The sequence below is a fragment of the Parasteatoda tepidariorum genome, chromosome 10 (genome assembly GCF_982258835.1).
Source record: "Parasteatoda tepidariorum strain Cologne lab strain chromosome 10, Ptep-v5.0, whole genome shotgun sequence".
Lineage (NCBI taxonomy): Eukaryota > Metazoa > Arthropoda > Arachnida > Araneae > Theridiidae > Parasteatoda > Parasteatoda tepidariorum.
Genome location: NC_141764.1, coordinates 101,796,536 through 101,810,033, shown reverse-complemented (window position 1 = coordinate 101,810,033; position 13,498 = coordinate 101,796,536). Strand labels below are relative to the sequence as shown.

The window sequence follows — 13,498 nt, the reverse complement described above, 5'->3', positions numbered from 1 at the left end:
TAACCTGAACTATTGGTTCAAATCTTGGCCACCAGAATATATTATTGTTTTCCAAAGTTAAAATATTCTGAATGAGGTTACTTAACTGTAAACTGCTTTTATTAGACACAGAAAAAAGTTCTATAAAACTATTTCTGATTCCCGGTATTTCGCCTTATTTTAATTGTTGAATAATTTTATTATATTTAACGGTATCGTTGTATTTTAATTAATTATTATGTCGAGATCTGATGAAATTGGCGTCCCTCTGAAACTTTTAAGGGAGTATGAAAATAAAAAAGTGGTGGTTGATACAGCCACAGGTGAGGTATTCACTGGGACTCTTCTTGATTCCGAAGATAATATGAGTTTAACTCTCACCAACGTCAAAGCGGTATTCGCTAGTGGACATGAAGTTGAAATGAATAGTGTCTACGTGAAAGGAGCTAAGATCCGATACATCGGACTTCCAACTGAAGCACGAGACCGAGTTCAACAACTCAATCGTGAATGTCGACCCCCAATGCGTGGAGGCAGAGGAGGTCGGGGTGGAAGAGGCGGCCGATTTGGTGGTGGTGGTGGTGATCGTCGTCGTTATTAATTCATCTGTTCCTGTATTTTTTTTTTTTAAAGAAAAGTCATATGAAATGTAATTATGCTTCACTGTGATTGTCTATTCATTAAATGTCTCTTGAAAATCGTATTTTCTGATAGTTTTCATTTATTCACAGTAACTACAATTTCAAATTTATATAATTAATTATGAGTGCAATTATTCCATTTTTTTTTATTTCATTACAGTGATTTATCGGCCATTCCTGTAATACACAATCTCAACTATCGCCTAACAACATGATTGCTTTCAGTTGAAACAAACCAAAAAAAGAAGTGTTGTAATTTTTGTTTTTAAATGTTTGTTTTTTTTTATAAAAATCGTTGTAAAGTTATGTCTGCGTGGATGGTTCGCCAATTAACATTTAGAAATGTTTGTTATGATGGCCTGGACTTATTAAATTCCACTAAAAATGACGTGTATGAGCAGATTATGTTAAAGTAGTTCTGGGGAGGGTGTCAATTTCATGCTCTAAACCAAAATAATAGCCAAGTCTTACTTAATTCTGGGCAGAAACTAATTTTTAAAAAATCATAGGAAGGGACAAACTTTAAGGGTATAACTTGTAGCCACTCTTAAGCAAACCACTATTTATGTATTTTTTAAATTAAAAAGTTTGTAATCCATTTGGTGATTGTAGTTTGCATAACAGATCAAGATACCGAAATAGCCCTTAGTTCAAAAATGAGAAGTCTTTTAACCTACTACGGGCCTGTTCATCTGCACTCTTAAATCTTAAAAATTATTGATTAAACCTGCAAAACTCTTCTTGTAGATATTGTTTTCTACTCTTTCATACAAATTTTTTTTTCAAGAGATTTTGTGCAAATTCTGCTCACTCTTATACTTGTTTAGACGGTTCTTTTTTCTTCACTTTTTCTTGCAAATGCAGTATAATTAGAAAACAGATGTTCAGTTTTGAATTTTTTTTTCTGCGAATTAAGATAGATTTTTGTGTTTGTGATTGACTATTTTTCTTAACGTTTTATGTACCTATGCTTTTTTTCGTCAAATACTATTTTTGGTATTACAGTTTTGTCTTAAGGATAAAAAGAATATTTTTTTTATTTCTCTATTTCTATTTTATTTAACTTTACAACTACAGCTTTTTTTTATAGCTGCTAGTTAGCTTTTTATTTATCTTAAAATGGAAAACTATTATATTTTTCTATTACCAATAATATAGCTAAGTTTTGATAAATTTTCAAAAGTGACTAAATTTATTTATATATAAAAAATGAATGTTTATGAATGATTTTTTTTTATGAAAAAAGAAAATATCATTGGGCCACCTAATATTTGGTATGCAGACGATTTGTTTGGCCGAATAGCCGACTATTCTGCCAAATCACTGTTCATCACATCCCTAATGAAAGCATATTGAGCAATACTTATCAAGGTTTTTTTTTTTTTAGTCACTCTGTATTTGCCATTTGGTGCAATTTCTGAAAGAACTACTGGAAGTAACACATTAAGACATATTTTATTCAGTAAAAACCTTACAGTAGAGCGCCAATTATCCGAATTCTTTTTTTTTTTTTTTAAGTTTAGAATACTTTTTAACTTATTGACAATTTTTCTAAATTTAGAAGAATAAATAATATCCACTACATCTGAAGACTATATTTAATTTACAACCTTTTTTAGTAACTTTCTTATAGTAGCCATACATACATGTATTGTTATACCATATATACATACATGTATTGTTGCATAAATAATAATAATTTAAACTAGATTTTAAACAACTTTCCAATTATCCGAACTTTTTGTTATTCAAACCACGTTCGGTCCCGAGCAGTTCGTAATCGGTGCTCTACTGTATAGTCTATAAGCTAAACATATTATTTTCTCCACATCCATCCTAATTTTATAAACATTTTGTACAAAAACGTTAAAAATTCAAAAATAGTAAACAAAATCTTGCTAAGTTGTTAAAATATATTTAGTTTTTATTTTTTTTTATTTTAATATGTTACATTAAAGTAAAACAATTTAAATAAAATACTTTATAATATTGGTACTTTTCTTGTATCAATCCAACACTTTATGGGAAGGGAAAAAAAACCTTGCTGACCTGTAAATTTCAAGATTTTTACCTGGAAAAATCAGGGAAGTTAGAAACCTGATTTGAGGGGCCAACCGCTTGCATCGACCTCACTCCTAGATATCGCACACCCATCCCTGTTTCATTAACTTTATCCTAATTTTAGACTTGTATTCATAAATATACAAAAATGCTATCTTTGTATGAATCAATTGAATTGGGTCTAATAGCTTTTATCTCAAAGTAAGGAATTTAAACATTCAAGAGGGTGAATACCTATTCCGAGGCTTTAAATTAATATCTGTATCTACCACTAAAGTTTTGTCTTGTACCTCCATAAAAATTTTATCAATGGTTTCCGAAACCAGCAATCAAATGTATTTCCAAAATAATACCTGTTCACATCGCTAAAAGGTAATTTCAAAAGACTTGTGACTTGCCCTGAGATGGCTACCTATTACACCAGAATTCGTTAAAACTCTGAGGTTTTGAGGAAGGAAAGAAAGCACAGCCCCCATGGGTTTTTTTCATGAAACCACCATTTTGGTCCAAGTATAAGTCTAAAATGTAGTATATGCTAAAAAAATATTACTTTATTATTACCAAAAGGATCCAGAAAAGAAATACTTTTTAGAAAAGCTATTTCAGTAATTTTTTTTTTTTTTTGCCTTTTAGCAATGTAATGAGAAAGAATGGTTTATAATTAATTATGAAGTTACTGCAATGAATCTTTTTAAAAAGTAAAACATGTCATTTGATTAGTTTTAAATTATGAATGAACATATAATTTTATGAATGAAATTTCTAGGAGTAGAAACTTTTTTCTAAAAACTAATTGCTTAAAATTTGTTTTCACGGAACCCAAGTCTTCCTAATTGTGAGATTTGAAAGGAAAATTCAAATTACCGTTGCTTAATGCAATGTATTTCAACAAATGTTGAAATGAAGCACCGGGGAAGATCGATTCGTATAAACTGTACATATAATTTTTGTACAAATTTCGAAAATTTCATATATGTTTAGCAGATTTGCATTTAAAGCTCTCGATTTTTTTAAAGCCATTAATTAAAGCAAACTTTTTTTTCATTGTCAGTACATTTATAAAATATTTTTATTCAACATAATTAATAAATGCATTATTTAAGGTGTGATTTTTTGAAAAAAGTCTGATTTCATAGATTATGATGGTATTTTACTAAGAAATGATGAAAGGTACATGCCTATAAATTATTATACATTTACATGCATATCTCTTTCACTATTGCAATAAAAGAAAAGCATTGATTTAAATTGAGTGTGATTTGTTTTAAAAATATCAATTATTTAAGTTATTCATATTCGAAAATTTGCCAATGATTGATTTTGTCGAGTAAAGTAATTTCAGTGTTTAATAATTGCTCTCTTTGATTTAGATAAGTGCAAATTTGAAAAAAATATTGTTCAAAAGTTGACCCTGTTTGGAAGATTTTACCTTTAAAGCAGAGAAAAACAACGGTTTTTAAAGCTATATTTCATAACTATAAATTATTAAAATGTAAATGTAAAAGTATAATGTTTTTCATTTATTTTGGCTAAAATTAATGGAAAAAATATATATTTAATAAAAATTTTGAGTCATAGGGGTAATTTTATACAATATAATTCATGTATTTTCAAGAGTGTTTTTTTTTTTTTTTTTTTTTTAAATATCGATTTCATTGACATTGAATGTTTTTATTCTGAAATAAAAAGAGGAGTGTGCATTTACATGCATATTTCTTTCATCATTTCATTAAAAAACATTGATTTAAATCAACATGATTTTTTAAAAAAATCAATACTTTAAACTAAGTTTAAATTATTGATTTATTGAATAAAATAGTTTTATACTCTAATTAATTAAAACATTTAGATATAGGATTTTTTTAAAATATCATTTCATTAATAAAAAAGGTTATTTAATAAGAAATAACAAAAGGGATATGCTTGTAAATTATTATAATTAAAAAGTGACCAAAAAAATAGACTAAACCTGGATAAGATTGTCATTAAACTTTTAAATTATAATTTTCCATTAATAAAATAATTTATGGGCAAAAAATATATTTTTATGATATCCATTTAGTTTTATGCTTATTTAAATGCAGTTTGTTTAGATCAAGACTTGTTCTACCTAACTTAATTTAAAAATATATTTTTTAGCAAAGTTTTCAGATCTTAACTAATTTGCTTTTCATTAGATATCTAATTAACAAACAGTCACCCGATCTTTAACATTAATTATCAAGTTGAGATTGAAACATTTAATTATTTTAGCTATAATATTGTTCTTAAATAATAAGTATTATTAAATTCTTTTATTAGGTACTTAAGTAAATGTAAAAAAGAAATCAAATTTTTGTTTTTTAAATTATGATTTTTGTCAACCCTGAAAATAAAGTCAAAATTTTATTAATCTTTTTTATTTATTGATTATTATTTTTTTGTGAGCAAGGATTGATACCTAAAACGAAAATCCATATCAATATCTGCACCAAAAAATCCCCGTTGTGCCTTACAAGAAACAAAGAACATCATAGAGGAAAGGGGATTAATTAAAAAACTTTAACTCCTTAACTGTTCTCAAGCAAACTATCACATATTTTATAAAAAAAAAAAGTCTTATATCACAATATCCTTTAGCAGACTTCAAAATAACAACTCACCATATGGCCAGTCACCGAAAAAAGTGGCGATTTATTAAATAAACAACCGGAAATTTTTTTTTTCCCCATTCCTTTTTTTTAAAGAGCGTTTAATAGTAAAATTACATTGATGTAGAGCAGGGTTTCTTAACCTGTGGTTCATGGACCCCTAAGGGGTCCATGAGTCATATTTTGGGGGTCCGCTGACTACTCCTAATTTTAAAAATGTTTGGAAGCCTACCCATTGCTTGTAAAGCGAGCTATGGCAGCTATAGTTCCATTTGCTACAGTAAATCTTTGCGAAGCGGAATCATCCACACTTGTGACAATAAAATCAAAATATCGAAATCGATTGAATGTTGAACATGATATGCGCGTTGCTTTGTCTAATACCATCCCCCAATCCAATTTATTAATTAAGGAAAAGCAGCGGCAACCTTCACATTAAAAATTTAAATTTTAAAAATTTTGTATACTATTAAAATAATAAAATTAAATGTTTTCTAATAATTGATGTTTTTTGCAATAATTTTTTTCACAGGGGGTGGTCCGTGACTTCTTAAAAAATTTTAAAAGGGGTCCATTGTACCAAAAAGGTTAAGAAACACTGATGTAGAGATCTACTTTGGAAAGCAGGATTTTGATTAAAATGTCCTATGTCACCATTAAAAATTTTGATCCATCAGAATCCATTAATTTGTGGTGGAAAGATTTATGTGAGAGTTCTTTACATAAAACAATTGACATATTACAAAATTGCAATGCATACATTAAATGTATTTTGCCATCCTTAATATTTTTACATAAAGTTCTTTAAAAATTCATATTTAAAAAACCGTAACGCGGTAAATATATATATATTACCGTGAATGACCGAAATCAAGAGAATGTCGACTTTCACCGGTGAATGTCAACAATCACATAGTCTCTTTAGTGAATGTCTGAAATATTTGTTAGATCCGATTTGATATTAATTTATTTGTTGATATTGTGATATTAATTTCATTTTTTAATATCAGCCTAAGATATAGAAGAAACATCAGTGTTCGGAGTACCAGTTAAATGCGTACTGGGCACTTGACCTTTAAAGAAAACATGTAGGGTATACTTAACTAGACCTAGTTTATATTTCGGATATTTACCAAAGCATGTGACTGTCGACATACAACTGTGGAAATCGACCAACCACCAATTTCGGTCATTCACCGTATATATATATATATATATAATTTAGTAGCTTAACCCTTTAACACAGATTTTTTGAAAAAAATTGATTCCGCACCTGATTCAACTTTTTTTTTGGTGGACGATTTTGATATACTGCGCTTTTGTTCCATGGAAAAAGGGTATATATTTTATTCTTTAATAAATAAGTGCTTACAATCCTATGTAAAGGATAAATATCAATGAAACGATTTTTTTTTCTTCTTATCTTTCACATTGTTATATTCGAGTGTGAAAAATTATAGCAGCATAAAATACTGCTCAAATTAACTCGAGCACACAAGTTAAGGGGTTAAAGAAATCTTTGACGTATCAATAATTATGATATCAGGATATTTATTTATGTCTTTAGATCAGATTTATTTCTCTAGAAGTGTGCAAAATCTCTTATTGTTCCATCTAATAGTCTCTGAATCATGACAGCGGCTGTTGGATATAAACAGATAAAAAATACTTCCACAGGTTAAATATTCAACTTTGTTTTACTTACTCAATCATTTAATCATTGAAATTGTAAGTTTTAAAAAATTAAGACAAGTTTTCTCAGTTTGTAATTACTATTGCTCAGACAGGGGCATAAGCAAGCATGGCCTTCGAAGGCTCCGAAGGTCAAAGGGGCATGAAAGCACCACATCATATATTTTGATTGTGAGGAGAAAATTGCTTAATATTATCTTTTTTGCAATTGCATTTCTACTTTAACATGAAAGGAATTGTAAGAAACATTTAAAAGACTTTCCGAGAATTATTTCCCTTTCTCAAAAGAACAAACACGCTTCACAGAGAGGGAGAAAGGCCAGAACTGCATGTAGTTGATAGTTATCACTTTCTCTATTTTGTTTTTATGTCTTACTTAGTTGCTTCCTCTACTACAGTGTTCCCCAACCCCCGGTCCGTGGATCAAATGGTACCGTGCCGCCCATTTCATTGAAACTAAATCTAAATTCCTAGGTTTATACCCCAAATTAAAAATATCTGTGTTCCATTAAAATTTTATTGAATTAAATAAAAGGCGCTCCCGAAGGTAGTGGCATAAATTTTTTAATGTTTGTAATGTATCATTGTCTCCGATTATCCCCAGAAGGAGCCGCCTCATTGCAAAGAAACAAGCTCAGGGTTCTGATTGATTTAACGTTCTACTAAGTTAAAATGTTAAATCCATTCATATTTATTTTTTGGTGTAACTGTATTTTATTTTGAATCCATGTTTGAATACAATTAAATGAAAATTAATAAATCAAAATAATCTAAAATATAAGCAATCAACGCCCCCCCCCCCCAGCGGGCCGCGGTAAAATTATCAAACGTTGACAGGTCCGGGGTGATAAAAAGGTTGGGGAACACTGCTCTACTATCTAGCGGTATGACAAACTGGGGGGGGGGCAGAGAGCCCCCCCCCCTAAATTTTAAGCGATGAGGCAAACCACAGTCGTTTTTAAGGAAAGCCCCCGAAAAGTCTAAAATCTCATTGCATAAATTGTTTTTTTTTTTTTTTTTTTTAATTCTAACTCATTTATTATTTATAACTCAAGAGGACCCCCAGATCCCACTTTTTTCTTCTTTTTTTAAAGTTTTATACAGAGATTTATTCAGATTATTATTTACATAGTCGGATGCTTTTCAAAATCTAATCAAAGTGTTTACAAATATAAAATAATTGTTATTCTTCACTTTTCTAACCAAAAGAGCAATAAAACGCTTTTTCCACTCATGAAAATATCCCCACTTTCGTAGCTACCACCCACAGAGTTGTCAAATGGCCTCGTCACTTTTCACTGTGAAAAAATGTTTTTAGTTTCTTGATATTGCTTAGGGGCTCTTTTTTCCTAACTTCGGAAATATCAGATATCCACAGAAAACATTTGCATTCTTTTGTTTGATTTCTGGTCATAAATTTCTATGAAGAAAACATTTCTAAGGCTGTAAATAGGGGAAGGGTCTTGTTAGAATCTGTCTTGAGATTTCCAATTAAATTGGGACTCCTTCAATTCAAATTTTTCTCTCTTGCAAAATTTAGAAATTTTTTTAAATTTATTATAAAAGCTTTTTTTTCCCCTTTAATCATCCTAAATGTTTCAACTAGCCTAATTGTTTAATTTATTTAATTATTGTAGTTGAATTAATTTTGTTATTTTTCAAATCAATCGTAAGAGGAAAATAGGAATTTCTATATCAAATTTCGTAGGATATTAAGAAGACATAAATCTTTCACGTTGGAGGTTTCTATTAAATCAATTTTGGTAAATCAATTTGATTTTAGGGAAAACGTGAAAGGTTTGCGCAGTTTTTTATATATACATTGAGATATTTTTGTTTATTTATTTAAATGGCGGGCCACTATTCAATTCCCTCTTTGACTGGCCTCTGGCCTGTTTGCCATAACTCTTGATTTGGTCTGTTCTGGATAAAATTGATACAACAAATGTAATTTTATTTTAATTTTACCTACTGCTAATAGACAGAAACAACATATGATTTTGTTTAATAGTGCATTGAAATCAAATGATCATCAGCTAAAAAAATGTTTAAACACGAGAAAAAATTGTTTAGAACTCCTGTATAACCAAATTTTCCATGTTTCCTCTAAATATGAAATATGTTTAATTTGTAATATAAAATTTCGTACACGAAATTAATTTATTTAGTTAGCTTATGATTTTATTGTTTATTAATCATATTTGTTTCTATTTTTAACTCCTTTTTGTTGCTATTATGTGTTTAAAGTTAATAAGGCTTCTCAATTTTTTCATTGATAAGGATTTTAAATTTCCTAATATCAAAGTCGGAACAATTTCTTAAAATTAAAAATCGATACTATATACAGGGCTGATTGTGCTCCGGAAAAAAATCCGGATTTCCGGAATTTTTGCTAACAGTCATCCGGAAGTTTCCGGAGATCGAAGGTTCAGACGTTTCAAAAAATCCTTGATCACAAAAGCTTCCGGAAATCAAATTTTCAAAGGTGGAACTTAAAAACACAGTTTATTTTATTTGTTTGTAAGGGAGAGCCAGAGAGATACTTAATAAGCTTATATTCATGATTAATATTCATTTTTTATCAGTAAATAGTTGTTATAATCATAAACTCAAGAAAGAAAGACATATTTGTAAATATTAATTACTTCTCCAGGTCATCATAGGTACGTGTAAATGGTATAGGTATGCGTAAAATTTTAATCAAACTAAGAAATACTGAGAAAAGGGAGAAAAAAATTTGTTTAAATTATTTTTTAATTTTTCAATTAAAACGTTTTTTTTTTTTAATTTTTCCGGAATTTTGACTTGGGCTCACAATCACCCCTGTATATATGAAATTTTGACAGCTTTGTTTTATTTTAAACGTGTGCATTTAATTTAATGAAATAGAAAAAATATAAATAAATGATTGAATAAAATAAAAAACTTCATTGTCGTATCATCTTTTAAATATTTTGAGTATTAATAAATTATTTAAAAATAAGTAAATTTTTAGTTTAAAAGGTAAAAAAAATTTTGATTTGTTGAAACGGTAATTATGCTCCATCATTCGATCATGAGACTATTTAATATCTGTTCCTAAGGATCAGAATTCTTTTTATTTTACTTTATTGTAAAAATGATATATACTTAATACTTTCATGTGATATGCTGCAGTTTTAAATACCTAAAAGATGATTGAAATTGTCAATTCAAAAAACAATTAATACTTTAACAATTAATACGCGAAAAAGTAGTAAAAAAATAACTGTCGCAAACAAATTAATATTAAGTAAGAACGAAACAAAAATGATATCAAAATATGCTGAATCACTAGTGAGACATGTGGGATGAAAGACATCGAAACCAATTTGATTGAATAGTAAAACTAGAAGGTGTTTCTAAAATCCGGAAATCAATCAGGCTTCAATTCTTTTTTGTCACGAAATTTATTAGGGGCTATTCGTTAAATTTCAATATGGGTTATGTTTTTTCTTAGATTAAATATTAAACATTAACAAATATTTGTCTTTTAAAACCTTTCATTCTATAATTATTATTCATTCTATAATAATCTTATAATAATTATTCTATAATTGCAATTCTAAAACTAATTTGCTAATTGATATAAAGCTTTAGTGTGTTCCACTGATATATTAAATGTCTTCCATCGGCGGAACCCCGACATTACGATTAAAGTTTATTAATGTAATTAAGAATATTATAACCTAAAAACAGACTATTTTTAAAATATTTAATTCGGGGAATGTAGATTTTTCATCGTTCTATCATTTTCAATCTTAAATAAGGCTTTATATCCGACAGTTAAATTTGCAATCCTTGTGTTATATCTAGTCTAGTTTTGAATTTATTTTTGGTGCATATATTTTTGGTGCTAAAAATGAATAAGATAGCCGAATTATGGTTTACTTCTAAATAAACTGAAGGGCGATTCCACGAAAAGTGGTCCTGAGTGACTAAATTTTCAAAATTATCGTAAAATCAAAAATGACACAATTTCGGAATCTAGAAGATGTACATTTTTTAATAGTTAAGATAGTTTTTTGAATTACAAAAAATATTTATGTGAATTCTAACTAAAGGTGGAACACTATGAATTTTAACAGGAGTTCTCTTACTTGTTATGTTATATTCCAATGGAGTTCTTAAAATATTAAGGAGCAATAAAATAGTTTTTAGTAATAAATATAACTATTTTACTCTTTTATCATTGCTTAATGTATTTTTTTAATTTGGCCTAAATTTTTTTGCTTGTTTGAAAGTCGATTAATCAAGATAGTCTAATTTCCCAGTAACACACGTAACATAATTTTGCATTTTTTTCTGTAAAAACTTTAGTAAAAAAGAAAATTTAAAAATTTTTTGTTTTATAAATTAAGAAGGCAAGATATGCAACGGAAAAAATTCTAGAATTAAAACTGCCAATAGTTAAAATTTTATAATTAATTTTATTCAAGGTAACACACGTAACGAAAAGTTAAGCGCGTTACTGTTATGTGTGTTAAGGTCTGGTTTCTTAGGACAAGCGCCTTATCTGGGCGTCGGCGTGACGTCAACGTCACGCTGACGCCAACAAAATACTGGTTTGTTAGCTCAAGACCTGGTTTCTTAGAACTAGCGCCTTATCTGGGCGTCAGCGGAAAGTTGACGTAGATCTGACGCCAAAAAAATACTTTTTTGTTAGCTCAGCGTGAGCAGTCGGTCTAACGCAGACATTATCTCTCATTGCGCATGCGTTAATAACGTAAACAAATATTTATTTTGAATTTGCATTGATTTTGTTATTGTCGACCAGTGTTTTAGAGAGCAAATAATGACTTTGTCCAAGAAAAAACACATTATAGCTGAGCTAAATGAAGACTGCTATGTTTAATGAAGAAGCTATGTTTAATGTCAAAATCAAAATCTTGGCTGATTTCAATGTGCTGTTGGATGTTGTCCGCCATTGCTTCTGTGGTTAACGTCACGCTGTAATCCAACTGCAGTTGAGTTGGACGGCAATTGTAGTTCAAGATGAGCGTTCGATGACGTATACTATCAAACTCACAAATGGACCAATCAGAGGTTAACGCTGATTTCCAGCTGACGGCGTCCTGTCCTAAGAAACCAAGCCTTTAGAGGTACTTATACACTTTAATTATTTATTTATTTTCAATAAAAGATTTAAATCATGTTCGGACATTTTTTATAACCGCCACGCAACTTCAATGCCACAAATACGGAATTGTAAGATTGTGGGTTTTTGTAAAATCAGGTCGGTATAAGCATTAATAAAAAAACAGCATAATAAGACGATAATTTTGAAACTTTTGGAAATTGTTTTCCCAAACTTCTATTTGTTATACGTTTATGGTTAAGTAGAATATTTCGACTGCATTTGCTAGATTATTATAAAATGGATAAGCTTAAAATAGTGTCCTTATCTGGATTTAAAAGAATAAGAAGATGAAGAAAAAAAGAAAAGAGCATAAGATTCTGCACTTCAAAGGAAAGAAAATAAGGAAATAATGAAAGTTAGACTTGAACTTTCAAAACAGATTGATAATGATGTAAAAGTCTCACCACTAAGTTTTTCAGATGAACTTAATTATTAATAAATGGATTTGCTTCAAAAGTTAGATTGTTTATACTATGATTGTATTTGGAGGTTGTCGACTCCGCTACTGATACCACAGAATATAGAACTGGCTTCGGCATTGTTACTAAAATGCACGGTACTTTAATCGAGGCAACCTCCACCAGGATCTCAAACAATAGTAGTGTTTACATGGCAGAATTGGTGGCAATTAATAATGCTTTTCTCTGGCTCTCTAAAAAAGAATATCCAGACGCCACTATCTATACTGATTCGCTTTCCTCGTTGCAAGCCTTACAAAACCCAGTATCAAGCTCAAAAATTGTTGAAAACACTAAACAATTATGGCGATCCAATATACTCTGCAATTGGGTTAAAGCTCATATAGGTACTCAAGGCAACGAGGAGGCGGATCGAGCAGCTAAGAAAGCCACCGATCTCTGCCGGGTTGCCCTTGAGGTCCCAAGCTCCATCGCCCAAATTAAAACCCAGGTTAAATTATATAGCATGAAGCGCTGGGGGCTGGATTGGCGGAGTTCCGAGAAAGGGAGACAGACATTCAAATTTTTTAAAGACCCGAAATTAAATAGACTACAAGCAAACTTCTATCTCAATCAATTTTTAACAGGCCACGGAGTGTTTGGAGAACACCAATATAAATTATTCCACAAAACTCCAGAATGCAATTACTGTGGTGAATATCAATCTATTGATCACTTGTTAATAAATTGTTCTCAATTCCAGACAATCCGGGGCAATAACTTTAATAATATTGGCCAACATCAATGCTATGCTAACCTGACTTGTAGAAATATCATAAAAAAGATTATTAAACAAACTTTAGAGGATGTATTGGGGGACGGTCTTTAATGTCTCGGAACTTGTTCCTTCCAGCTTGGGTGTCTCATTTTTTTACTATG

At 29.6% G+C, this 13,498-nt stretch overlaps 1 protein-coding gene across 1 annotated transcript; it reads left to right on the top strand.

Moving 5' to 3' along the window:
• The first annotated feature begins 86 nt into the window (after positions 1–86).
• LOC107448885 (small nuclear ribonucleoprotein Sm D3) lies at positions 87–682 on the top strand. Its single transcript, XM_016064236.3, has one exon. The coding sequence runs from the start codon at positions 218–220 to the stop codon at positions 578–580; it is 363 nt and encodes a 120-aa protein (XP_015919722.2). The 5' UTR covers positions 87–217; the 3' UTR covers positions 581–682.
• The last annotated feature ends 12,816 nt before the right edge of the window (positions 683–13,498 follow it).

Bases quoted from the DNA above. Each gene is read 5' to 3' on its own strand.
- LOC107448885 (XM_016064236.3), top strand. From the start codon at position 218: ATGTCGAGATCTGATGAAATTGGCGTCCCTCTGAAACTTTTAAGGGAG.